We start from the raw sequence: 25,233 nt of genomic DNA, 5'->3' as shown, positions 1-25,233 counted from the left end.
AAAGGGGGGAAGTAAAGATAATTATTGCATGCTCTTGAGAAGGTCACTCATAATATAGATCGAAACATTCAAGAAGTTGGGTTGATTGCCTTCAGTTATTCTCTTAGGAGCAAGCTATGTATATTAAACTGGAATGGATACCTTAGCCATTCATCCTAAGGGTACCAGATATTCTGTCAGCAGGCTGGGACTTGGGATTCAAATCCATTTGTTTCATAGTATTCATACTAATGTCTTTGTGGAGAGATTATAATTGAGATGTGATAGCATGTCTGAACTTTCGCACTAATTCATTCCCATTGAGTTGATGGCTTAACAAATAGGTCCCATATATACCAAAATAGATATGTCATCCAGAGTAGGATTTATCGATGTACTATGATCCACTATCACATAGACATAGAATAGTAGTGACCTACGAGACACAAATGACCGGAGCTGCCGGTGATTTGCCGGGAAGGAACCCCGGGACGCGTTATTTGCTTCTGTTCCTCGATTGCTTCAGACGTGTCAGTGTCGATTACATCACCCTTTCCTTCTGTTCCCCGTCCTCAAGAGAGAAGGATTCTACTGCAAGCAGTCTCGAGTATCAGTCCCTGTTTGACAGTACAAGGCCATGCAAGGTCCTATTGACAAACGACGCCCATACTCTGCAACCGGAGTCAACCAGGAAGATGATTACGGATAACTGGCAGTCTCGGCCGGGGATTCAGGGAATGGTATTATTGGTGGAGAGCCGAGGGCACGAAGGAACCTTGCATACCTGTCCGAAAGTTTTGAGTATGTGTCAATATCTGTACGTCTTTATTCCCTATTTGATGTAGGCGTCATCTACCCTCGAATTACAGATACATTTCACGTACAGTTTACATCACCCCTCGGATGATGACTGCCGTCGTCTTATTACCTGGGAGAATTTAGAAATTTATACATATGTGCTTACGATGACGGCCCGTGTACGTTGGTTCCATGCCTGTCGATCAAGAAGGCCACCAGTAAGGAAACTGTTGTGTATTCAGTCTCGAAGCGGCAGCCTGCGATATACCGGCGCTCGGGGAATACGACATTCACGCATCCATTATGTCGACAGGCTTGACACCATCGGAAAACCTAGATCATACAAATTCAATGCGAGTCAGAACTTGGCGTTAACTTCATAATGTCACTTCCAACTCCCCAAGGTGTTTCCTCTCCAACTTTCAAAGCTCCTCCGCTCGATGGGTCACTGACATTTCCGGAATTATTCGACTACAATGCTATTCATAGCGCTAAGCACACACTGTTTCGCTACGATGACCTTGCCAATGGCGGATTTCGTACCATCTCCTGGGAAGAAGGCGTCGCCGCCATCCATACCGCCGGACACTACTTCAAGAAGTTCATCCAGCGCGAAGCTCCCGTCTCCATCGCTATTTTGGCCAATACTAGTAAGTCTGTCCGTTTGCCGCCTTAAGCCTCTGAACGTTTCCTCCAGATTCGATCACTTATGCCATGGTAATCACTGGCTTGATGCGTCTTGGGTTCATTCCTTTCCCCATATCACCCCGTAACTCTGCAGCCGCCGTTGCCCATTTGATCAAGTCCACGGACTCCAAGCATCTAATCGTTAGCCAGGATCCGTCGTTGCAGAAAGTGGCGGACACGGTTTGTCATCAATTCTGGGAGACTGAAGGTGGCGATAAGATAACGACCATACCAATGCCCTGCTTTAGTGATCTCTTTTCTACAAAACCTGGGACATGCGAACCCCTTCCTCCTGTGCACCCTGATTGGTCACAAACAGCGTTCATTATGCATTCATCGGGGACAACGCGCTTTCCTGGTCCTATCTATGCCACGCACAAGCACTTGCTGCAGCACGCTGTGAGACCATGTAAGTGTATTCTTATTTGGGCTTTTGTTCAAACTCAACGTTGGGTAGATTATGGAGATGTGGACCTATGTGGACAAGTTTTTGGATCCCAGTCAGCTCCTATGTACCGTTTGTGTCTATTTTATATGTATCCTCGGTTGCCAGAACCCTGATACTACGTTTCAGACGCAATGGGCTTTGTTTCTATCACGGATTCCGTGTGTTAGATCTCATTTACTGGTTTACATCATTCATATCCATCGGCAGACCGCAACGGGTTCTATTATGGCCTGCTTCCCGCCAGTAGAGCCGCCTGTGATACCGACAGCGGAACGCATTCTATCAAGTATAATTAATACCGGAACAACAATAGTCGCCACCATTCCTTCGTTCTTGGTGGTATGATACCGGTATTGAATATCAGACCGCTTAACTAACATGTGTTGTAGGAATGGGCCCACAATCGACAGGCTGTCGAGGTTCTGAAGGCTACCGCCGCAGTTGTAGGACATCGTCTCACAACCGAATAGCTGCCACTCATGTCTCTTTAGGCTTATGGTAGCGGTCCTCTAGAGAAGGAAGCTGGTGATACTCTCGTAGCAAATGGTATCTTGCTACTCACTGTCTATGGACTGTGAGCATTGTTTTATATTCTGATTGACTGTAGAATGTTTATATCAATCGTAGTACTGAATCTTCAGTATCTATGTTGTGGGCTAGTACGTGCATTGTTCCTTTCCTGCTACACCCCCATTTATCTAATACATAGACAGTATTCCAGTCGAAGGATGGGAGTGGATGAAAGTAAGCATCTCCCAACGTTCTTGACAATTGGTAATTAATTGTAACACATTTCTAGGTAGCGAGAAATGTCGATGTCGCTTTTGTACCAACAGATGAGCAGGATATTTACCGTCTGTACGTCAAGGTAGGTCGGTGTCGGCGGTGCCTCATCAAGTAACTAACAGTGTAGCGCGGACATTAGGACGGTCCGTTACACTCGCCTGCGGTCCTGGACACCGAAATTGATGGAGTAAAAGCCTTCGACACTAAGGATTTGGTACAACTACATCCTTCGAACCGGAAATTATTCAAGGTCTATGGGCGTGCCGGTGAAGCAATACTTTCAATCATCTGCCGTGAGATTCTCATGCCGGTTCATAGATGAACAAATTATGCATAGCACGGGGGTGAGCCTTTGCGTTTATCTCTATCATTCTGATGGTATCTCATTCTATTGTTCCACAGGAGAAAGTAAGGAGATTCATCACACTTTAAGCGCTCATGCTAAATATGTTCTGTAGACAAACCCTGTCCCCATCGGTGAGCAGGAAATGATGCACTTCGCTCTATGCTAACACAGATGAATGAAGAGGCTGGCCTAGTCCTGGATAAGCGTATAGCGGCAGCCATGATGTTTGGTCGTGCCAAATTCCAGCCGGGCGTCCTCATTTTGCCCACTCCAGAGGAAGCATTTGATCCGAATGATACCACGCGACTTGCGGAATACCGAACTAGCATCTGGTTAGCCCTCACATTCGCTCTTCTTGAATTGCGCTCATATTGAAACTTACAGGGATACTATCACGAAAGTCAATGAGCAGGCACCTCAGCATTCTCGAATCTACAAGGAGGTGGGGCTTTCTTCGTCATTCATCAAGCATCATGCATCATTTGCTGATTATCTTTGAAGATGATCATCGTTGCAAACCCGGCAAAGCCTTTCGAGTTCACTGTAAAAGGATCTCTTCGACGTAAGGCGGTCTTGAAAGCGTACGAGCAAGAAATTGAGTCTTTATACAAGACTGTCGATGAAGCATCGGAGACGGACATCGTTATCCCCCAGCTATGGACTTTGAAGAATGTCGTGACCATAGTTAGGGACATCGTCACTGCAGTCTTCCAGCGGAATATAGGCGACACCGATAATATTTTCTTAGCGGGAGGTGATAGGTATCCTGCCATTTCGTTTGGCTTTCAAGATACTAAATCTTTGAAATCTAGCCTTACTGCAACGTCCATCCGAAACTCACTTCTTCGTGCGATTCGCAAGTCTAAAGTAGTACCGGTTGCCGTCATCAGAGCTCTACCGCATAATTTTGTCTTTGATCTTCCTTCTATCGCCGCTATGAGCGCTTTCGTCCACGGAATCATGGTTGGTGCACGTGCTTCGCTGGGAGCTACCCGAAATGACGAGGCCGATGAGGAAGGATATCCCGAAATCGATTCTGTCCCTGACTTGGGCCAAAGCCTAGTCAAGTTACGAGAACGTGGAGGCGAGCCGCCTTTGATTATGCTCCATGGTCAGTAGCGTCCCTCACGGCAATGGCATTAGGTTTCTGATGTCATCGTAGGCGCTGGAGGATTGTATTTCGAATACGTATTCTTCGCTGAAAAGTTTAGAACTGCAGTTTGGACTATGACCGTGACGCCCGATACTCCCCTGAATTCCCTACACGAGATGGCAGCTTTCTATTTCGCCAAGATCAAATCGGAACGGCCCATAGGTCCCTACCGTTTAGCGTCGTACTCGGCATCGAGCGTTCTCCTCGTTGTGCTTACTAAACTGTTTGAGGACAATGGAGATGAGGTTGTTCAGGCCGTCATACTTGATCACTTTCCGGCGATGTTCATGTACTCAGCAAACAAGTTTGGGAACCCAGACCCGAGGGTGGCAGAGAACATCAAGATGATGCTCAACGCGGGCATGTCTGCGATTGGGGGCATGATGGACCGGGACACGCATGGAAGCGCCCTCCGGCGTTCGAAGAATCTCCTTTTGGATGCATGGAATGGTGGGCCTGCCAATGAGATCTCACGGAGATCAGTCGGTACTATAAAGGCATACCTCACCGCCATCGCCGAGTTTGTCTATGATTTGTTCACGGACGAGACCGGCGCGGCTTCGATGGAGTTGATGGCGCAGTGGATGAGGACGGTGAAGGCGCCGATAACGGTGGTCGTTGCGGCGGATGGGGCGGTGAGGAGCGTAGCCGATGAAGATAGGGAGATGTGGGCGGACTTGGGCGCAAAGCGGTGTCTTCCCGACGCGCAGGTTGTTTTTGTCAAGGGGGGTCACTATGAATTCTTAACAGACGACAGTGTTATACGGCTGCTGCAAGAAGGTTGCTGAATGCTGCAGATGTATTATTACTTTGCTCGTATTCAGCGGATCTGTCCTTGTTAGACTACGATGCTAGAACTTATTTCATTGGATCGCTTTAGACGAGGAGGCATACCGACGTACACAAATACCTAACTGAAGATGGCCACGCTATGTTTCCCTCCGGTAAGGGCAATCTCGCCATCCGCATCGACGTCGACAGCTTCTTCATCGACCACAACAGAACCATTTCTGGGTAGCTTCACTTGGCCACTGGTTCCCTCCGGTGTACTGATCTCCATGAAGAACTGATTGTCCTGCAGTGCCCATTTCACCCCAAACCACCCCAGCGAGGTTCCAAAGCCACCTTCGGCGCCAGGAAGTCCGCCGTTTATATGGGGGCTCAGAGACCAGGTAGCACCCCGGGGAGACGTGATGGTCAGACCCAAGATATAGAAAGTCAGCGCGGAAGTAGGTCCGGAAGACCAGCCATGTGCGTGCGAGGTATACGCAGCATCATAATTGTATCCTCTGTAGGATCGGTACCTGCAGCTGATGTGAATTAAATACAGGAACGACGGAAAGAAGACGTACCAAAGAGAGCCGTTCGCCGTAAAACCCTCGAGTAGGGTGCTTTGCACAGACAGGTTCGTGTATAATATGTAACCCCATTCCCGACGTAAAAGGTCCAATGCTCGGTCGTCTTGACCGGCTTCAAAGTGGGCTTGTAGCTACCGACGACAACCATCGTTAACTTTAGAGCCGCCATCTCTAGGATACCTCGCACTCACCTCAAAGCCGCTAATAAACGGCGAGATCGTATCTGGGAGCTCTGGAACCACGGGTCCTAAATCATTCCAATTCTTTTCCAGACCTTGGCTCACGGCGACCTTCTGTTCGTCCGAAAGAGTAAGATTATAAAGGACGGCGAACGAGTTGGCATCCTGCGGGTGCAGCGTTGTCGTCAAATTGTCTCGATACATCCCAGCGCTTTCCACCCAGAATGCCTCGTTGAACTTGGCTTTGAGCGCGGTAGCGTTTGCTCCCCAAGCTGCGGAGAGAGATTCGTCGCCCATGTAGTTCGCTAGATCTGAGGCTGTCAAAAGGACCTACTGCAGTGTAAGAGAGGGGTGTCAAGAAGGAGATACTATGGAACTCGCCTTGTATAGGATCGCGTTTCCCTCGGCATTGTATCCACCACCACCCAGTCGACCCCAATCTCGGAGGCCAGTGACGTCCATTAACCCAGTGCTGTCTACTTTGCCTTCCACGAAAGCGATGGCACGGGTATAATTAGTCCAGATGGTGCTAAGCCAATCGTCATCCCCAGAATAAAGATAGTAGTTGTCTATACAAATATCATCAGCTTTAAAATCATGGGTTGCATACACACGACTGACGAGTTCCGATGAGAGTCCAGCAGTGATAGGTGTCCGAGCCGAGCTGGCTGAGAGGAGGTCCTGATTCCGGTAATGCGCCTGTTTCGGGATTGATAGCGGCAAACATAGTAGACAAGGCATTCCTAGTGGGAATCAAATCGAACGTGGAGACGAATTGGGTAGGGACTGCGATGCCCATATCACCAGGCCATACCGCGCTGCACAAGAATACCGTATTAAAGGGAGCCTCGAATGGGACACCAAGATACATACCGGTCACGTTTTGCGCCTAGAATTAAATTTCAGCCTCTGGCGAGAAACCCACGGAGATTGAGCCAATTACCATCGACGATTATGGGACCCGCAACGCCAAGTGTTGCATTATTGAACCAACCTGATACATGTTGAGTTATAGAAGAAAAGTTCAGATGAGGATAAGACGTACTACCGGCTGCAGCGAATGGAACTTGTCGGCCGGTGTGGAGGGGAACGGTGTTTGTCTGGACTGTGTACGCACCAGCATACCATACTATAGATAACTTATAAGCAAATTTGACAATATATCAGGTGTGAAGCAAACCTTTCGTTAGGAAATCCGGATCGTGGAACACAGGATCTGAAGCATAAAAGTAACCTGTATAGGCTCTCAAATTTTCGACATGAGGCATGAACGAAATAGCACAAGAGACGTTGGAGATTTCGAGAGCGGTCTCTGAATGAGATACGATGGTCAGATATCGGAAGCCACCGCGTAGAGAATAAGAAGGCTGAGTCCAGTATCCCTTTGACAATGGTGCAGGGATCGTGAAAACACCGTCATAGGTCATATTGGGTGCCGGGTAGGAAGAATCGTCTGAGGCGAGCGGGTTAACAAACATTGGCGACTCTGTGAAAGATAGCGAAACTGAAGATGTATTGCCGACGGCGTCAAAGTTGAGCGAAACAAGCCCTCCGACCTAGTTAACGGGGTTTTTTGAGCCTTGAATAATCAAAAAGGCAATGTTCTGCACCTCAATTCCAAAGTCCAACGCGATCCATGAACTTGGGGACAGAGTCGCGCTTCCCATATTCCCTACCAGCTTTCCAGAGCCAGACACAGTGCCTACACTTTTGTATACAGCTTGGGGGTAAACGGTCTTGGACTTGGGTGCGTAGTTGAACGAGTCCCAAGGACCATCTGGAGCGAGCGCGATGGCGGCAGGAAGGAGAAGCAAGTAGAGCAGCATAGCTGACAAGGTCAATGCTGGTAGGTGGCGAATTTAATCGCTTCACGGAATTTCACTAGTTCATCAAATGACGAAGGTACTTTGATCACCAGATCCTCAGAAGGCCCGCTGGAAGACATGGATTTGCCGGATTGCTTGTGATGCGTGGTGACGCATGATGTCCGATGACAGACTAAGAACATTAGAATGTTCGAAATGTCTCGTGCTCCTGTTCAAACATAGTGTCAATTCGATGTAAAGTACAAGTTGGAAAGGAAATTGGGGCTTTGCAAAAGATTTTTTTTTCCTATGTCGAATATAGAAGCCCAAGGATTTGGATATACAATTGTGGCGGCGGCTTTAAAGTACTCGCATCCCACTGATTTGAGTTAGCAAAGCGGATGTGCCAATGACGGTGGACATAGAGAAGAGCTCGGGCCGGGTCGGCCGTCGGCCGTTTGCTCCTGCTGCTGCTCGTTGCTGTGATTTCTTGAGAGTTTGGGTGTACCTGACGTGAACGGTAATAATACAGGATTTTTCAGAATTCGGACAAGCAATAGTTGGAAAATGTCCACGAAAAATTCCATGGCCGACAGGTCCACAAAATGGACACGCGTTACTTGTTTCTGTTTCCTATTGCCCAAGACGCGTCAATTATATAGGCACCGTACCTTTACCTCGACCACCATCTACTTCGCCAACCACGCCAACGGAGGATCTCTCTTTACTCTCCAGCTTCGGCTTCTGCAAATCATGACGGGCGGTATACAATCCTGTCTAACTAGGATCAATCATTGCTAATCAGAACGATGACGACAAGAACCAACTTTGCTCGGTGCTGGAAGTGATATCGGCGAGGATCGATGGACGGGACAGGCGTGGCCTCCATCGAATTTATGCAGCAGTGTGTGACGACGGTAATTTGGTGAAGGTGCCAATAACAGTAGGTGTCGTTCCGGAAGGAGCATTGGGATATGTGCCCGAAGAAGACAAGGAAAGAAATGTGGGCCGATTTGGGCACGAAGCGATACCTTCCTGATGCGCGAATTATTTTCGTCGAAGGAGGCCGCTATGAGCTCTTGACAGACGAAGTTGTTCCACCGAGCTTTTGCAAGACTTACCGAGATTCATTTCCATGCGTCGAGCTTTTTTTTTTTTGGTTACAATCAGAGTTCGTTCGGACCTTTTCTTCCTTTTGCGCTTTTTCCTGTCTGGTCCACACCAACCTCCCTTTGAGGAAATTTTTTTTCTCTATTCTTCATCTATTCTTTGTCTGTTTCAAAGCTTTCTCAGCCATTACCTGTACCCGGATTTCGGTCCGGAAGCCGAAACCACTCACATCACGGTTGCTGTCGGTCGGTTCCGAGGTAGCGCTTGGTTACTCACCACCATCTTCAGCATTGTTTGTTGAAGACGTCCCGCAGACATTGGTCTTGTCTGCAGGCAGTGCTCCGTAGGAAGGTTTGTGCATGTGTTTTTAACAAGCTTGGTCCTCTGTTTACTGTTTTCGCTCAGTTCTCCTGATCTTGCGACGTATTTTCCCACCTCACTGCAATTCATTTATCATGGATCCCCATGTAGCACGCCTCCTCTCAGATGCTCATGAATACTCCCAATTGGGACCTGACCTGATCTATACCCAGTACCAACGGCTGATGTCTTTGCTTTCCACTTCACTCGCTCAATTCCTTTCTACCAAGACCTTGACATTCTTTCCTACCGAACTTCTATGCACCATCTTTTCTTATGCCTGCGCCACTGACCCACACACGGATCCACCGCTGCATGGAAACCTGATCATGATCACAACACCGATGGTCATCGCGTCGGTCTGCACGCGCTGGCGCGAAATAGTGCTCGACATGCCATCTGCATGGGCGTGTATCGATATCAACTTTATTCCTCGCCTTGACAGAGGTGGAAGGGATAGTGATAAGCTAGAAAGACTGGTAGAGAGATACGCAGAGAGATCCAAGGCTGCTCCCCTTTCCATCCGCTTACGCTTTCCACCCCCTGTTCCAAGTCGAGACCCTCGCTCCTCGCATGAGCATATTGTGCGTCGTCTTTCGAACTTCATCATCCCCCTCCTTATCCCTCATGCTACGCGATGGCGACACCTGGCCCTAAACCTTTCTTCCGGGAATATCGCGCCCCTTTACGCCGTGTTCGACCTCCCTAGCACCGGCTTTCCAATGTTGGAGACGCTCACATTGGAAAACCTCGCCCTGGGCACGAGTAACATTTGCGATAGCTTCGCATCGGCCACAACTCTCAAACACATCCAGTTTAAAGGCACCGTCCTTCATCCTCTCTTATATTCCTTACTACCCCGATTAGGCAAGCAGCAGAACGTGAAGACCATTGTCCTCCAAAGTATGCCGTACGGAAGACTCATGCCAGCGATTGGTTCCTTGCTCAACGTGGAGAGGCTTGTGCTGCAGGACATGAAACCAGATACGGCACAGCAGCACGGATTTCCACTTCTGAGGGCCAATTTACGCCGGCTCACGATTGTGTTCGGAGAAATCAATGAAGGGGTCGTGTTCTCGTCTTTTCTGGCCGCGCTTGAATTGCCAAAATTGCGAACATTGGAGGTGATCGAGCCATATCCCATGAATGCGAGGACTCTCCTGCCGGCATCTCTCAAGTCGCTTGTCGTCCGTTCCGAAGCGACGATGATGCTGCGGAGACTTGTTTTGAAGGGCATCGTGATGTGGGCAAGCGAGCTGGTGAGCCTGTTGGAGGTTGTACCGTTGCTGGAGGAACTGGTTGTGCATGAGTCACGCGAGAGACCGAAGATGTGGCGCGGATTTGATTCATATGGGTTCAGCGATGATATCGAGGATGCGCCTCACGCGGTATCGGAGATGTTTTGTCTGCAGTTTTCCGATGAAGATGTGGCGCCGAAATTGAAGGTCTTGGAGCTCGTATGGTTCTCCGAGTTGGATGAGATGTTGGTGATGGATATGATCGAGGCTAGGGGGAAGCTGGAGAACGTTATTCTCGGTATGGGACCGTTTGCTCAGACAACTTATGAGCGGATGAAATTGCTGACGGAGCGAGGAACCAAGTGCTTTGCGTCGGTGGCGTAGTTTGTCGCTCTCTGTTCATATGTACTACTACGTACTTTCTTGGCCACCTAGTACAGTTACAGTTATGAATATGTTGTATGTCTGGTGCGGTTCTGGTTCATCAAAATGCTGGACCTCCGATATCTCCACAGTTTTCACAATGGGTTAGTTAGTTCTTGGCTCCTTAATTCCGCGGCGAGATATATCTTAGTTCCCTGGACGCCTTTCTCCCTGAGCACCTTGGCAATTTGATCATACTGTATTCCATTATCCTCCTAAATCTTGCATACCAGGTCTCTTGGCATAGACAGACGAAGAAGTCATGGTCACCCGACAGAGGCTTCAACGTCTTTGGCTTGTAACTTGATTATGAGAGGCTTTGAATTGCCTTGGGCGGTTGCACGAAGTATCCGCGCATAGCGTGTTTCCCTCCCTCTCTTGGATAGAGGCTCTGTTGGCAACCCAATTAATTACTTGGCGCAACGGATCATCCAAGGGACGCAATGCGGTCTCACTTCAAGCCACAGCGCGTGAGTGAGGGAGGGCATGTTGACAATAAGATTTCGAAGAATGATTGGTTTCGATATTATTAATGGACAATGAATGTCCTGCCCGATAAGGATGTCGGGATTAGATACGCACCTGCGCGCGTCCGGAGCGCTGGGTAGGTAGCGAATTAGTAAAATAAGAGAGATATGCAGTGGTAGAGATAACAAGTATACGCGTAATAGCTTCGCAATTAGTTCGCGTTTGCTGACCTACCCTTGCAAACCGGACCTCTCGGGTATCGTATCCTCACGAACCCTTGCCGGAATCCATATCTACTTCCTAACGACATACATCTCTTCAGTTTACATTCTACCTCGCTTCCATCATCACTTCTTGTCTCCTCATTTCGGTATAATACATAACAGGTCGTTCACAACTCCCCCAAAAGATCCCGCAACTCTTTCTGCACCCGTTGCCTGTCGTCAAAGACAATTCCACGAAGACCTAACGAACGTGCGGAAAGGACATTCTCCGGCCTATCGTCCACGAAAATCGCCACGCTGGGGACCGTGCCAGTCGCCGCGAGGACATGTCTATAATACGCAGGGTCCGGCTTGCGCTCGCCTGCCTCCCCGGACGTGAAAACACGGTCAAATATCTCCCAGTCCGCCGGCTTCGTCCTGAGCACCGCGTAGTCCGGTACCGAGATATTCGACATTGCAAAAACCCTCAACCGCCCGTGCGATTGCTCTTTGAGCTCGCGGATGAGGGCGATCATCTCGTCGTCCGACTTGAGGGAGTCTCGGGCTTGGGCGAGGGCCTCTTTGACTTCGAGCGGGTCGAAGGAGAATTGTTCCCCGACGCGGTCGTAGCAGTCCTGCTCGGTGACCTTCCCCCGTTCGTAGTCCATCCAGGTCGGGGAGGCAAGGATTGCGCGTAAGGATTTGGAGGAGATGCGGGTGGTGGTGGTCGATGACCAGGTGAAGAGCACGTCCCCGATGTCAAGGATTATTGTGTCGAATGGGGGACTCATTGTCAGGTGACTGAGGGCTCGATAGCTTGGTGATAGATATCCTTGATTAGAATCTAGATCGAGTCGCGGATACATCCGGTACGCAGCGGAGGAGCGGTCCGATGACAATAACCCATTTATTGACCAGTGACTAGCTTCCTTCTTTTCGTGCCCGTCAGCTTTTCTACCGTACGTAGGACGTTGGGAAATATCTAGCTATCCAAATGTATAAAATAACTTTTCTATCACAGTAAGTAACAGGTCCTTATTTCTAAATGACTGAAGATTCAATAATTCTATTTTCAAAAGTAAGCCAGCAGTTATCGGATTCCATCTACTATTCTCCGTCCACTAAATTTCGGGATTTTTTTTACTTCTCTGGAATTGCAAATTTGTCATGGCAAAATATTGATATCGGACGAAACATGCTGACCCATCGTGAGAAAGGTTCCGGCGGTGATTGCTATATCGGGATCAGGTCTTCTAAGGTCTTCAAGCCAATGATATCAAGCTGTTATTTTCCCTTCTTCCTTGATACATATCCTGTATACTACTACTATGCCATAAAAAAGGACACCTAGGATACATCATAAAAGTTGCTGTTATCGTACATATGAAGAATTATGAATACCATAAAAATAGCAAAAAAAAAGAAAAACTGAGTGGTGGGCATAACGAGTAACATGTTTTCTAACCGACGATCGCCATCTATACACGCGCGAAAACCGTCAACAACTCCCCCACCTGCGCCCGATCCATTCTCCATTTCGCATCGGTGCCTTTCCCGCTCGTCGAACACGTCTCGGCCGTATCCAGCTCATTCAACCGGCGCAGAAGCTTCTCGTCCCCACTGACAGCGAGCACACACTCCAGATCGTCTCCAGATGCCATCGCCAGATCGTTCGACGTCCACGCCGACCTTCCAGACAGCGGAGCCTGTGCAGGACCACCAGGGTGCAGGATCGCACCCACCGCAGTCGACCGAGAGATATTGTTCGGGATGACGAGGAAGCTGTTTGCCCCGGGTATGATCCGGAGACCATATCGTTCGCCTAGACTGCGAGAGCGAGAGCACATGAGACCGTTGCTCTGGTTTCATTACGCATGATGAATGAATGGCTCACCTGTCGAAGATATGATTCTGAGCTTCGGCAGCTTGCCTTCGCGCCCACTGGCGATCAGCAGAGTCTTCCGTGGGATCCCCCGTCCAGAACCGCCACACCACCGAGGTCTGGCGCTCTTCGACGAATGAATTTGGGGTTCGTTCCGTGAACTAGATAGAACAAGAACGGGGAGGTCAGATGTAACAATGAAATGATACCACGAGCCAAAGTAACGCACATAATTGAGCATCTCAACACAGGAAGACTTCCACGTCATGTTGAGATTTCCGACCATGTTGATCCACTGGGAGGGTTGGCCTCGTCGTGTTCGCGTCTTGATGAAACAACCGTTTTCAGCGCTGTAAAGCATTGGATTAGAAACGGAATGAAGAGACAACAATGATGACCAGCATACACTATACCAATGTCTGGTAACTCTCTGGCCACGACACCCAGCGCACCCTGGACAGTCAAGCCACTGAGCACCCACACCTCGTTCCTCTTATCAGCATTCAGTTGTCTCAGAATTTCGATCGCCGCCTTGAGACCCGGATCCTGCACGTCCACGTCCTTCTTAAACTTCATCTTAAATCTATACTTCTCCCGATCCCACAACGTGCCTTCCAGGTCCACCAGAACAAGCCTTCGCGTACAGTGCCTCCATTGCACAAGGACGCGTCCAACCTTGCTCCTATCCAGCACATCTACGCTCCCGCTATTGCCACCCTCAGTTCCCCGCTGGTGTTCCTGCCAGGCACGCGAGCAGCGGCCCAGAAATCCGGTAACGAATTTCTGTCCACTCTGCTCTTCAACCCAACCAAGAAGCTCTTCCCACCTTCGATACCGTCCTTCAACCGCATCCACGTCGCTGCATGTGTCATTGAGCGCTTCATAGATGCTATTGGCGGTACCAGTTTTATCCCATGGGTTAATGCCAATGCAGCTCCTAAAGCCTCTAAAGCTCCAGCTGCCCGTAAACTCGCTCAGAACGAGGACACCTTGCTTGCCACGTTCCTTTCCCTCTTGGAGGACGACGAACTCGTGTGTTCGAAGCGCCATCCCTTCTCGGAGTGAGGTTACAATGAACGCATCCGCGCAGGTGAGCAAAGCGAGGTACTGTGAGTAGGTAACGTCCGATGTCGGCAAAAATACGATAGGCTGATAGGTAAGAGTCGAGAAACGAGAGTTGATGGAAGATACCGTAGTCAAGATTTGATCTATAAGGGCCGAGTTGGGCGTAGCTGTGTTCGGTGACCGCGGAGCATTCGAAGGTATCGCAATCTGGATGAGAACAACCTAGAAATGGTATTAGAAAAAATGATGGAGAGCGATTAGGATGTACTCACTTTGCCCTGATACTCGGGATGTTTCTCCAAGAAGACTTCAAAGGCTTGAATTTTTTGCTTGACGCCCTGTATCTCGTCCATCTTGTCCCGACCAACAATGAGCTTCATCCCCGCGTATCGCTGCTTTAGCACAGCTATCCACTCTGACACTTCCGGTTCGCGTCTCCTCTCCCTCAGAAGCGCGACATCGATACCCATGGGATACACTCCCACATCGACGAACCTCCCTTTGCCCTCCTGACTACTTCCTTCTTCCTCGCCCATAAGTTGAATACCCCTTGGAAGGGCCTCGACAGCCAGAATGCGAGAGCAAGTCTGCCTGAAATGACGCGCGAAATTCGCAGTTTGGAATCCCACCAAGTCGGCGCCAAGCATTCCCTTCAATAGTTTATCCCGCACGGACAAGCACCGAAAGATTTCCGACGAGGGGAACGCGATGTGCATAAAGAACCCGATAGGGCCCGTCACGCCTGCGGCCCGCAACATCGCAGGGAGAAGCATCAGATGGTAGTCATTCACCCACACCACATCGCCTTCCCGCCAGATTTGCTTGATCGTATCCGCAAATTTCTGATTCACCTTGACGTACTGCTTGAAACTGGCGCTCTCGTAGAACATCGTAGTCTTCGGTGCATCAGGAATCGCGTAGTGCAGGGCGGGCCACAGGACCTGGTGACAAAACTCATCGTAACAACCTTCAAACACGGCATCCTCGACCCATACGACCTCGCTTTCGTAACCTCCAGCTCGAAGACGCGTCGACGTGCGCTGACGAAGCGTGTCGCTCCAACTATCCGTCTCCACGCCCAAGGTGCCGACCCACATTTTCTTCCGAGGCTGAGCTCGCGCCGTACTGAATGATACCGAGTCCACAGCATTCTTAAGGCCACCGTTACAATGAGCGTTAGGTTCGATGTGAAAATCGGGATTTGGACCGTCAAGGTCAGGGGAATACGGAGCGTGGTCTGATCGTCGAGAGAGTGAACGAGAAGACGCGCGACGGCGTAAACGACGTTGGTTCGGAATTCTATAGGAAAGCGGGGGCCCTTTTGTTGGCGACGTCAAGTCGGTCGTACTAGGCGACTTGGACATCGATGTAGGTGTATTGATTTTGGAAAATGGATTGCTGGATTCATTCACTGGTGACGTTGGTGCGCCCGTAGGATGCCGCGACTGTAAAGGTACGTCAGTATACGTTCGCGGAACTCCGGAGTGGGGTAAATATTGGGGTAAATATGATCGATCCTGAACGACGAATCCCCTGTACGGAAACATTCCGTTGGGGGTTGCAAATGAGACAATACAGATGCACGCGGCTACGAAGCCTGGGGGAGGGGGGATAAATGAACGCTCAAGGACATCGAGAGCTTCACAGGAGGAAATACCAGAACAAAACGAAGGGTAAATGACGATACTCACCCGATCCCTCAGATCTTCCACAATGCTCTTCAATGGAGGAGCCCTCGAGAGCACCGCGGGCTTCGTCTTGTCATTCTGAAGCCTCAAGACAACCTCTGGCATGTTGATATCCTTGGGCTTTGCGGATGAGGAGAGGCCATTGGCCTTCGACGTCGTCCGAGGAGCGACGTTGTCCGGTGTCGACTTGCCTGACCCATCTGTACCGAGAACGATGGTATTGGGCAAGAAAAGCGACGCGATGACGACCCTATAGTTCCGAAACGAAGACGATGAGGACATTGGATGCTGCTGGGGCACGTAGGGGTGGTAAGGGAAAAGATATAGTCCTCGTCGTCGTCATAAGAGGTGTGACACATCGAGCCGAGAACAGGCGGATTTTCTGCACACAACTTCCCCATTTGGACTAGCTCCGCAAAAAAGGCAAAATCACGAGTTTTTGCGATGAAATTCGTCTTGCCTGTTCTGGCCATCACCCTCAGAGAAAGTACTCGCAAATCTGAAATCACTGATCTCATCCCGAGTTGTTCCACCATCACCTCGTACTTACTTCGGGTATTCACCATGGAGATTACTGGGCACAGCTGTACGAACGTGCGCTGTATGACAGGCTTGATGAGTATGTATATAAGTATAGATGGCTATATCAATTGTCCGATGGGGGGAATGCCGGGAACGACAGTAGTCCTCAGTAGTCGGTAACTTAAAATATCTATCTATCAATTACCACAGATATGTGGAAACCCCCGGTCCACCTGCCAGTGTGCGACGCGTTTTTTCTTGAGTACCAGGCCTGGTTCATTTACTCAGATTTCTGCCGGTATAATTCCCCTTCGACTCCGATGGTTCTCAAAATATTAGCGGCTGAAGACTACGCATGAACGAATGACCCCGAGGATCGTGAGAAATTTTCTCATGGACAGTCATATCCCGCGCGCGCACGAAGATCTCTACTCCGACTCGGTAACAAATGGGCATTGTGCATGTGGAACGCCCAGGCGAACTTGTCACCCGGAAAACATAAATAGAAGCCGCTGAGGGCCTCCAACGCTTACCACCGGAAAGATAATCGCGGCGGCCTTGCCAAGACTAACGGGTCCTCTTTGCTCCGAAGTATGCTTGAAAGGACACTAATACGATGGGAGCGGGTTGAGACCTTCCGCATCCATCTGAAAGCGAAGGCGCAAGAGAATGGGGTTAGTAAAAGAGGCTTCGCGGAGTCCAGAGAACAAGACTCAGGACGAACTGACACCGAGACAGATGGCTACTTTGTAGATGCTTATGCCCACTGTCAGACGCCACTTTGGGGAGACGATATGCCTTCGCTTGACAGAGCGATATACACAAGGAGGATGCTTCGATTTAGCCAACAATATCTCGCTACTTACTATACTCGGTCCGTCTGGCACTCTTTAACTGCGGTAACATCATGAGATTGGACGCTACGCGTGAAAGGGTAGAGACAGCAAAAATAACGTGAGATCAAGGGAAAGTGGAAGAAAAGAAGCCTCCAACTTATGTTGTTCTACTATACACTATGCCTAGTACGTGCGTCAAAAGTTATGAATGAATGTATCTGGAAACTTGATGTGACATGGACATGTTTAAGAATATGTCCGCGTGGCGTAGTGGTAGCGCATTGCACTTGTATTATCCTTCCCTGCAGGATGTATATGCAAAGGTCACTCGTTCGACCCGGATTGTGGGCATTTATTTTAGTCCGAAGAGTATATTTGTCCTGTCCCGAGTCCCGAGTAGTGTTGCGAAACCTCTAGGGTGGGAAGAGGGGTTAAGTTCCGGTCTTATACCGAGACCCTTCAAGGAGGGGGAACTATGTTTCAATTCACCGTTACTTACACATGCACCATCACACAGCATTGGGGGATTTGTTTTGAGTTCGTTTTTATACATCCTGCTAACCTCTCGGGCTGTAATTAGCTGGAAAACAAAACATCTATATGCATTTGCTTTGTAAATACAACATGTATATATTAATATGGAATATAACCCTCAAAATACTGACCATGGAAAGTCACATAACAGGTAGTTACCCCAATGAAAATCCTCCTGGCAGTGAGGGAAGGTAACTTACCAGTCTGAAACCCCAGTGTATCAAAACCTAGGGTTTCATACAATCCTAATCCCGAGTCATCAGTACTTGTCATTATCATTGCATGAAACCTCCAGACAGAGAAAGGGGATAAGTTGCAGATTTTTACCTGTTGATAGACACAACATCCACAATCTAGCCGCCGGCATCAAGCGGAGCAGGGCCCGACTACAACATCCGGCGTCGGATGAATAGTTCTTTTACTAACGGCTGCGATACACTGACCGCCCTCTGCTCGGAATTCAGGCCAGATATTTTTAAGCACTGCGGCAGCCATTTCCTGAAACTCCGACTCGGTGCCTTTTCAATGGGGGTTGTCTTCGGTACCTTGACCATTCAAGTATGTGCTGATGTTCTCGTATCCCAAAGTCGCGCCGACTATAATTATTCACTCCCAGACCTGTTTTACTTGGCGCTCCCACAAGACGGCGACTCACAATGAGCCTCCTTCTTTTCATATACTACCTTGAACTTATCAGAACAACCATGGTTGCATCGAACGGTTTCCGGACCTTCGGCGCCAATTGGTGATTTAAATAGCTTCAGCTCTATTGAGAGTACCTATTTTAGAGCACTCAGTTGAGTTCTATTCAGTGACTCTTTGATTGATGTTCACGATCGCCCTTGGTGCGAAATATAGGATGAGCTGGCCCTTCGGACTACCAGTCACAACTGCATCGCTTCATTAACGTGAATATGACGGGGGGAGGGGGGGGGGGGTCGGATAGCTTTGTCGTTGTCGTTTTCAAGAACATTCAGTACCTGTCTACAGAACATTAACGGACTTGGCCACGCCAAACGAAGCCCTGAAACCAAAGATTGCCTCAGGGTCGCCCAAGGATTTAGGTCTTAAACCCGACAGCCCTGCTTGCCAATCTGGGCTTGGGTTTCCAACAGCCCCCGAAAAACAAGCCCTACACGCCATCCTAGGAATAGGGTCCTCGTGGTGACATAACACATCGATAATGAACATCAAAGCACAAACGAATCGCCAATCAGAAGTCCGGATTTACTAAGCATCTGCCAGATATCGCCCGGGGGTAATTAAAGTGAATAAGGAATTCAAACGTTGGCTTCGAGGGAAGATACCAAGTTTAAAAAAAAATCAAGCTCCAGAACAGTAGGCCGATTCCCAAAGAAAGAGACCCAGGTCCAAAACTGCGACCGCTGCATAATCGCATTTCGCACATGCCAGTTTCTCCGAGTCGTAATAAGTACTCAGCATCTGTTAACACGATAAAGGATTGTTATCTAGAAGCACGTCGTTCGCCAGAGTCACGGCCATATCTTTTATCACAAATTCATCGCAAACTTCGCAGGTACAGGGCCGACGCTGCATTCCCAAGTCTGGTTGTCCCGGCCCGGGCCTATTTTATGTCAACCCGTCATGCGTCGAAGCGACGACCTGTATCCAAACCTTTGGGTATCTGCGTCTACAATCCTTTTCTTCAAGTGGGAATTCTCTTGACGATGAAACGAGAATAGTTCTACAGTCTCCGCGAGGACGTCGGCATCTTGAGAAGATTCTCCTATTCCGTGTCTGTCACTGGACATAGACATCAAGCAGTCCGACATTGTATTCTCGCATTCGCACCGGGTCAAAGGGGGGTCAGTAATGGTCAGATCCATGTCTTCCAGCTGGCCTTCTGACTCAACGTCTGCTGACCAGTGCCTTTGTTATTTGATGAGCTAGCGATTACACGCCCCCGCCAACACTTGTCAGTCATATGCTGTTCTGCTCTCTTCAAGTGCTCCTTCCCGCCGCCCTTGCGATCTCTCCAGGCGGTCCTTGGGGTGTGTTCAACTATGCACCCAAGTCAGACGGTCTACCCTCAAGGCGTACACAGAAGCATAGGGTTCCGTGTCTGGCGCTAGAAATCTGGTAGGGATTACCGGAAGCGCGGACTTTCAAGCAATCGAGGTACAGGGCTTGCCCTTTTTGAAGATCCAAGGCTCAGAAACCCTTTTTAAGCCGGAGTGAGCTTTAGGCAATACGTCTTCAGTGTTTCTCTCTTTCACAGAGTACGCCAGCATTTATCGACCCTCTTGCTTCAGACCGCTCTTCATACCCGAAGACACGTTTTCACGATCCCCGCGCCATTATCAAAGCGACACTGGACCCAGCCTTCTTATTCTTACGCGGCGGCCGCTTCCGATATCTGGCTATAGTATCTCATTCGGAGACCACTCTCGAACGACGATCCAATGTCTCTTGGGCCACTCCGTTCATGTAGAATTGCAGGTCAAATTTTTTTACTTCGGATCCTGCGTTCCACGATCCGGATTTCATAGAGGAAAGTTGGCTTTACGGTTCGTACATATTTTCAGACCCGCTAAATCATCGCCCACAGTGATTCTTTACAAGATTTTTCTCCGCGAAATCCTCTCTGGTATCTATAATGGGCGTTATTTTGACAGCATCGGATCTAACGGATTATATGGGCGACGAGTCTCTCTCAGCAGCATGGGGGAGCGAATACTACCGCGCTCAAATCCAAGTACAATAAGGCGTTCTGGAGGGATATATCGTGACAACGTGACGACGACGCTTCACCCGCAGGATGCCAGCCCCTTCGCCACTCTTTATAAGCTGCCTCTCGAACGATAAGGTCTCTGTGAGTGCGGAACTGGAATGATTTAGGACCGGTGGTTCCAGAGCTCGCGGAAACCATCCCGCCGTTTACTAGCGGCTTTGAGGTAAGTGAGAGGTATATTAAAAAATGGCGACTCCAAAGCTGATGATAGGTAGCTTCATTCCCCCCTTTAAAGCCGGTCGGGATTTGTCTGAGCGTTGGATTTTTTACGTCGGAAATGGGGTTACATATTATGCACAGACCCTGTGCAAGTACCCTAACTCGAGGGTTTTACGGCTAAAGGCTCTTTTTTGGTCGTCCTTTTGTTGTTTTTATTTTATTGATCCTGTATTTCCCTAGCATTAACCGCAGATACCGATCTTACAGAGGAGACAATTATGATTCTTCTTATACCTCGCGGTTGGTCTTCGAGGAGGCCTACTTCGCGCCTCCCCCATACTTACCTTGCGCCCCTAGTCATCACAATATTGTACCCGGTAAAATCCTGCTTGCTTCCGTTCAGTCTGGGGGGAGGGTCGTTTTCGTTCTGGAGGGATCCCGACCGTGTTTTTAATACGGTATTTTGGTAGGGCTTTCCTTCCGAACCGCTTATGGGTCATCAAGCGATCCAATTCAAGTCGCCTGTTGATCTTCTTTGACCACATATTCTTTATCAATGATTCTGGTGAGAACTTACTGTTGTCTTTATTTATTACTCTTTCACATCGTGCATTTCCAGATAATTTGTGCCTAGATTGACATAACTACGAGGTAGAACCTTTCCTTACCGCTGTTCCGCCTGCCATTTTGGCTTTTAAACACTAGGGCGGCGCATGAGAAAATTGTTGCAGTTGACAGTGGGTGCCAAGGAATGTGTTTCTACGTTCTAGTATCTTTCTCGTGAGTTCCCAGACTTCTTTTTGGCCGGGTGTTGAGCAAGTCGTTAGGTAGGGCGTGTTCCATACTCTCTCCACAGTTTCCACAGTGGGAATAGTACGCTCTCTCGTGGTATTCTTGCGCAAATTTCAGTCATTTCTCCCCTACTCTGCATGCGTCATGCATAAGCATCCAGAGGAAATAACGAGTGCTTCTATCAATGTCTTCCGCAGGGCTTTGTACGCCCAACTTTGGGTCATTGCTTGCAGGAAGGCTCCTGTTATTCGTAGTGTGGGTTCGCCTTCAAAGTTTATGGGGTCTTCCTCCCTCCTCCTTCCATGCTCCTCTGTTTGTTAGGCGGTATTGTCATGTCTCTCCGAAGTGCTACTTTTGTCTGTGAACCGTATGTAAATGGTAGACTTCCTGGCGCTGAAGGCCATTTCGAAACCTCAATGGGTTGGTTCGTTGTCATAGAAATTAATACTTCCGGAGGGAACGAGTGGTCGATATTGATGTTGATGGGCCTGATCGGAGGGAAACATACCGTGTTTATATCTGCAGTTAGGTATTTTTCACATCGGAAGACCTGCTCGTCGAGAGGGGTTCAATGAAATGCGTTCATCATTGTGCTGGTACGTCAGTGGTACAGATCGGTCGTGCATATGAAGAGAAAGAGTCTGTGACATGAATAAAAGAGAAAAACGACCACGATAACAGGACGTGAGTAGTCATCAGAAGCGATGAACCGATTTACAGAGCCAAAACCCATCCCAACATCGCCGCCAAAGCACCACCTGAGCCTAGCTCAAGCCTGGAAGCAGAGTTGAGGCTCCCGGTAGAGGATGCAGAAGCAGACCCGGCGGATGATGCAGCGACAGAGCGTGAAGAGCTGGTGACAGAGCGTGAAGAGCTGACGCTAGAGGAGATTGCGGATCCCGTTCTAGAGGATAGGAGCCGTTAGAAGATGCCATAATAACGTGGATGGAATGAAAGCATCGACTCACGTTGTTGCGATCGCCGACGCCGATATCAAGGAAGCGCTATTGCTTGCAGTTGAGCTAGCACTTGTAGATGAGGACGATGCTGCAGCAACGGAGAAGTCGCCTGTCTGAGCGAAAACATCGTTGATATTCGAAACGTTCACTAGCTGGATTGTAAAGCCACTCCTGTATCAAGCAAAATCAGTTCTGCGGTAGATGGAACCCGGAAAGGAGTAGAGAAGAGAGCCACATCGTCGTTCATTACGTTGCCCAATCCTGGAGAAACGAAACTGAAGGCATACACACCCAGTTGGAAGTTCAGGCAATGACAAAGTTATCGACTGTAGGTCTGCATCCACATTGTTCGCAATGGCGAACTGTCGATTGAACCCTTGATTGATCAGTTCAATAGAGAACGTATCGGGGTCGCCGGCGGACATTGTCCACGTCACTGTGATTGGACCTGCAGAGGAGACGGTAGTGTTCGGGTTATTGACAGTAAGCGCATGGACGAAGGGAAGGGCAAAAAGAGAGATGAAAGCCAACATGGTCAATGGGGTTTGGGTGGTAGAAAGGGCGACTAAAACCACCAAGCCCAATATTTAAGCGTTTTGCCACGTGAACACTGGAGCGAGAACCGCTGGCCATCGTCTTCGTGTTGCCATGGCCTTACATATTTAGGTCTGTTCAAGTTCCGAATGGAATCCTTGGATGCGAAGCAGTGCATTTAAAATACTTGTATGCACACACCATTCGGCATAGAGAGAGAGGTTCGCTTTTGAGGGTAACATTACTACTTTATTTGGATTGGAACATCAATGAAGTTATGCCTGATCCATGAAAGAGAGGTACTTGCCAGTAAGACCGTGCAGAGCTCTGTTCGAGACCTGTTCGAGACTATTAAGTCATCTGAAGACATATTGAACGGCCTGTTTCTCACGGAGCATGGTTAATAGTACAACATGCGGCGATCGCTTTGACGGTCCTTTGCTAATATTAAGAAGCACAGGTCATGGAACTCCAGGAGTTCGAAAATGTACATGGCAGCGAGGCCGATAGCGCATCGAAGGAAGAAATGAGCTTGTAAGATGGTTAGACGTAAATGCGATTATCTTTCGCAGGACACAAAAGAGGGGCAATACGTCGAGGCCGTATCCCACCGGTCAGTGACCTTGTAGCCGATATACAGGCAGTATCAGCACCTTCGGCTGTTGCCAATAGGACGCCACGGCTCTCTCGTCCGTCATCGTCAACCGTACTTTTAACGGATTTACACAAGAAGCGAAAAACTTGATTATACAGGTCGCAGACGGCATGACCCTAACCCTAAGAGGGCAGTTTGTCGCCAAGCCTTTCCAGCCCGTTACTGCATTGATAGAGACGCTAGAGTCCTCTTGGTTGTTGGCGTGTTATGCGTATAGCGAGGATGGAGGGCGATGGGGTGATCCTTCGAGGCGAATATGGCTGGTGTTCCTAAATTTGAACTTCAAGGGGTCTAACGTGGCGGCGATGGCTAGGCATCGGTGTGGTGTATATATCCGAGAAAGAGTAGGACCCGTGCTCAAGCACTGAGGCCGAGGCCTGAGGCATAAACCATAGACAGAAAAGAAGCAGTCGAGGTGAATATGTCTTGTCTCTGGGGGTCGCTATAAATCATGGATTCATTAACACGATGGCTGACACAGTACTTGCGTGATTAGTGATGCGGTAGACCTGACGGGACAAGGGGTGTGTAACCGCGCTGTCGTTGCTGTGTCAGAGCTTGGTTGGAATAGAGCGATGTCTGCCATGGGCGAATAAAATCGACTTGCTCTCCACACTCGACCGCTGTATTCTGTTCAAAGCATTTTAGAAGCCAAAACTACCGAGTGTAGTACAGGATGCTCACCGAAAGTCTTCTATCGTGCGGCAACAGCATGTCGGTCTGATTTAGTGCATACTTCTTCGAATCCTTAGTGATGAAAGAGTAAAGTATGGAAGCTCATACCATTTCAGACATCGAAGGCGAGAATGTAGTAGTTGATTAAGCTCTACTCCTCGACTCGAGCAATGGGCTCCTCTCCTTTCCACGCCCAAAAGTTGGACCATATGGCTGCCAAAACGTCGATTGTCCAGGTACAGGCCTAGAAAAATCGTGATAAGCGCTTTTTCGGCACGGAGAAAGAGACCACACACAGGAACCCTGGATGCCAGAGAACGGCGACGGTGTCTCCAGAGAAAAACCTTCCCTGCGATCCTGAATACCAAGGTGGAGGTCACTGCTGCGCAGCTTGGCACACAACCAAGTAATTTACTCGTACAACGCTGTAGAGTTCGGTATCGTGCATCCAAGTGGCGATGATGGTGGTAAGAAGTCAACAATGATGCCGGTGTCAATACGACCCTGAATTTCCTTCTTGACACCACCATCTCCGAAGGCAAGGACCTCAATCTCGACGATGACGACGATAATTCGCATGTCTGTCTGCCATATCCATCTACGACCATGATATTCTAAGCCCGTCCTGCAGCAGGCCCCATTCCCATGAAAAGCCTCAACAAGGCCGACGATACCACCGTCGTGCAGGCTCAGTGCGCGATCAGTCTTCCAAAACCAAAAGCGAGCTCGTAAGTCAGCAGGAGCGTGAAATGCCGCATATATCCATCCAGTCGTGATTGTAGATGAGGTGGACAAATATTGGAAGACAACCAAGATTCACGACCTCGGTAACAGTATCT

The 25,233-nt window shown here is 49.0% G+C and overlaps 11 protein-coding genes and 1 non-coding gene across 12 annotated transcripts; 6 read left to right on the top strand and 6 right to left on the bottom strand.

Moving 5' to 3' along the window:
• Positions 1-313: 313 nt before the first annotated feature.
• BT62DRAFT_313795 (uncharacterized protein) lies at positions 314-1,087 on the top strand. The gene is made up of 2 exons (XM_043180473.1): positions 314-796; positions 849-1,087. The coding sequence occupies exons 1-2, from the start codon at positions 372-374 to the stop codon at positions 919-921; spliced, it is 498 nt and encodes a 165-aa protein (XP_043037263.1). The 5' UTR covers positions 314-371; the 3' UTR covers positions 922-1,087.
• A 72-nt stretch (positions 1,088-1,159) lies between these two features.
• On the top strand, positions 1,160-4,985 carry BT62DRAFT_902169 (NRPS-like enzyme; the record flags this gene model as incomplete). Its single annotated transcript, XM_043183484.1, has 18 exons — positions 1,160-1,427; positions 1,475-1,873; positions 1,922-1,981; positions 2,039-2,070; positions 2,120-2,251; positions 2,302-2,355; positions 2,404-2,486; positions 2,540-2,571; positions 2,622-2,656; positions 2,712-2,780; positions 2,838-2,964; positions 3,017-3,054; positions 3,157-3,175; positions 3,226-3,376; positions 3,429-3,486; positions 3,546-3,805; positions 3,857-4,155; positions 4,207-4,985. 18 exons carry the CDS (start codon positions 1,160-1,162, stop codon positions 4,983-4,985), a joined length of 2,895 nt encoding a protein of 964 aa, XP_043037262.1.
• A 122-nt stretch (positions 4,986-5,107) lies between these two features.
• Positions 5,108-7,560, bottom strand: BT62DRAFT_971926 (Six-hairpin glycosidase; the record flags this gene model as incomplete). The annotated part of the gene is made up of 10 exons (XM_043189046.1): positions 5,108-5,501; positions 5,550-5,686; positions 5,747-6,064; positions 6,104-6,303; positions 6,356-6,552; positions 6,608-6,623; positions 6,678-6,728; positions 6,780-6,863; positions 6,915-7,290; positions 7,345-7,560. The coding sequence occupies 10 exons, from the start codon at positions 7,558-7,560 to the stop codon at positions 5,108-5,110; spliced, it is 1,989 nt and encodes a 662-aa protein (XP_043037261.1).
• Positions 7,561-8,695: 1,135 nt separating this feature from the next.
• BT62DRAFT_313763 (uncharacterized protein) lies at positions 8,696-9,891 on the top strand. Its single transcript, XM_043180472.1, has 3 exons — positions 8,696-9,000; positions 9,055-9,593; positions 9,719-9,891. Exons 2-3 carry the CDS (start codon positions 9,105-9,107, stop codon positions 9,776-9,778), a joined length of 549 nt encoding a protein of 182 aa, XP_043037260.1. The 5' UTR covers positions 8,696-9,000; positions 9,055-9,104; the 3' UTR covers positions 9,779-9,891.
• A 1,400-nt stretch (positions 9,892-11,291) lies between these two features.
• On the bottom strand, positions 11,292-12,161 carry BT62DRAFT_934711 (phosphatase yihX). Its single transcript, XM_043186775.1, has one exon. The coding sequence runs from the start codon at positions 12,130-12,132 to the stop codon at positions 11,530-11,532; it is 603 nt and encodes a 200-aa protein (XP_043037259.1). The 5' UTR covers positions 12,133-12,161; the 3' UTR covers positions 11,292-11,529.
• A 471-nt stretch (positions 12,162-12,632) lies between these two features.
• On the bottom strand, positions 12,633-16,322 carry BT62DRAFT_953038 (uncharacterized protein). The gene is made up of 6 exons (XM_043188250.1): positions 15,980-16,322; positions 14,561-15,733; positions 13,630-14,510; positions 13,453-13,573; positions 13,236-13,384; positions 12,633-13,168 (listed from the first exon to the last, which is right to left on the bottom strand). The coding sequence occupies exons 1-6, from the start codon at positions 16,256-16,258 to the stop codon at positions 12,820-12,822; spliced, it is 2,952 nt and encodes a 983-aa protein (XP_043037258.1). The 5' UTR covers positions 16,259-16,322; the 3' UTR covers positions 12,633-12,819.
• A 1,268-nt stretch (positions 16,323-17,590) lies between these two features.
• Positions 17,591-17,685, top strand: BT62DRAFT_t139. Its single transcript has one exon. It is a non-coding gene; the product is annotated as a tRNA-Thr (tRNA).
• A 2,069-nt stretch (positions 17,686-19,754) lies between these two features.
• BT62DRAFT_934707 (uncharacterized protein) lies at positions 19,755-20,369 on the top strand. The gene has a single exon (XM_043186774.1). The coding sequence runs from the start codon at positions 19,814-19,816 to the stop codon at positions 19,970-19,972; it is 159 nt and encodes a 52-aa protein (XP_043037257.1). The 5' UTR covers positions 19,755-19,813; the 3' UTR covers positions 19,973-20,369.
• A 1,111-nt stretch (positions 20,370-21,480) lies between these two features.
• Positions 21,481-22,221, bottom strand: BT62DRAFT_1008821 (uncharacterized protein; the record flags this gene model as incomplete). Its single annotated transcript, XM_043177493.1, has 4 exons — positions 21,481-21,672; positions 21,742-21,881; positions 21,938-22,059; positions 22,112-22,221. The coding sequence occupies 4 exons, from the start codon at positions 22,219-22,221 to the stop codon at positions 21,481-21,483; spliced, it is 564 nt and encodes a 187-aa protein (XP_043037256.1).
• Positions 22,222-22,306: 85 nt separating this feature from the next.
• Positions 22,307-23,039, bottom strand: BT62DRAFT_843127 (uncharacterized protein; the record flags this gene model as incomplete). Its single annotated transcript, XM_043182450.1, has 3 exons — positions 22,307-22,445; positions 22,540-22,701; positions 22,822-23,039. Coding segments are annotated over 3 exons (519 nt in total), but the record flags the coding sequence as incomplete, so codon positions are not given.
• Positions 23,040-23,617: 578 nt separating this feature from the next.
• Positions 23,618-24,087, top strand: BT62DRAFT_1008819 (uncharacterized protein; the record flags this gene model as incomplete). Its single annotated transcript, XM_043177492.1, has 2 exons — positions 23,618-23,677; positions 23,737-24,087. 2 exons carry the CDS (start codon positions 23,618-23,620, stop codon positions 24,085-24,087), a joined length of 411 nt encoding a protein of 136 aa, XP_043037254.1.
• A 157-nt stretch (positions 24,088-24,244) lies between these two features.
• BT62DRAFT_313300 (uncharacterized protein) lies at positions 24,245-25,233 on the bottom strand. Its single transcript, XM_043180471.1, has 3 exons — positions 24,503-25,233; positions 24,404-24,457; positions 24,245-24,349 (listed from the first exon to the last, which is right to left on the bottom strand). Coding segments are annotated over exons 1-2 (501 nt in total). The 5' UTR covers positions 25,003-25,233; the 3' UTR covers positions 24,245-24,349; positions 24,404-24,456.

Source organism: Guyanagaster necrorhizus, assembly GCF_019112545.1.
Source record: "Guyanagaster necrorhizus MCA 3950 unplaced genomic scaffold BT62scaffold_21, whole genome shotgun sequence".
In the NCBI taxonomy this organism is placed as follows: domain Eukaryota; kingdom Fungi; phylum Basidiomycota; class Agaricomycetes; order Agaricales; family Physalacriaceae; genus Guyanagaster; species Guyanagaster necrorhizus.
Note: the sequence above shows the minus strand (reverse complement) of the source record. Positions and strands in the feature narration are given on the sequence as shown.

Excerpts from the sequence above, each read along its gene's own strand:
- BT62DRAFT_313795 (XM_043180473.1), top strand. The coding sequence starts at position 372 with ATGTACTATGATCCACTATCACATAGACATAGAATAGTAGTGACCTAC. Across the intron at positions 797-848 it reads TTGAGTATGTGTCAATATCT|ATACATTTCACGTACAGTTT; the intron begins GTACGTCTTTAT and ends CTCGAATTACAG.
- BT62DRAFT_313763 (XM_043180472.1), top strand. The coding sequence starts at position 9,105 with ATGGATCCCCATGTAGCACGCCTCCTCTCAGATGCTCATGAATACTCC. Across the intron at positions 9,594-9,718 it reads GCTCCTCGCATGAGCATATT|CACCGGCTTTCCAATGTTGG; the intron begins GTGCGTCGTCTT and ends CGACCTCCCTAG.
- BT62DRAFT_934711 (XM_043186775.1), bottom strand. The coding sequence starts at position 12,132 with ATGAGTCCCCCATTCGACACAATAATCCTTGACATCGGGGACGTGCTC.
- BT62DRAFT_953038 (XM_043188250.1), bottom strand. The coding sequence starts at position 16,258 with ATGTCCTCATCGTCTTCGTTTCGGAACTATAGGGTCGTCATCGCGTCG. Across the intron at positions 14,511-14,560 it reads ATCCCGAGTATCAGGGCAAA|GTTGTTCTCATCCAGATTGC; the intron begins GTGAGTACATCC and ends TACCATTTCTAG. Across the intron at positions 13,385-13,452 it reads GTGTTGAGATGCTCAATTAT|TTCACGGAACGAACCCCAAA; the intron begins GTGCGTTACTTT and ends TGTTCTATCTAG.
- BT62DRAFT_934707 (XM_043186774.1), top strand. The coding sequence starts at position 19,814 with ATGCTGTTCTGCTCTCTTCAAGTGCTCCTTCCCGCCGCCCTTGCGATC.
- BT62DRAFT_313300 (XM_043180471.1), bottom strand. The coding sequence starts at position 25,002 with ATGGTCGTAGATGGATATGGCAGACAGACATGCGAATTATCGTCGTCA.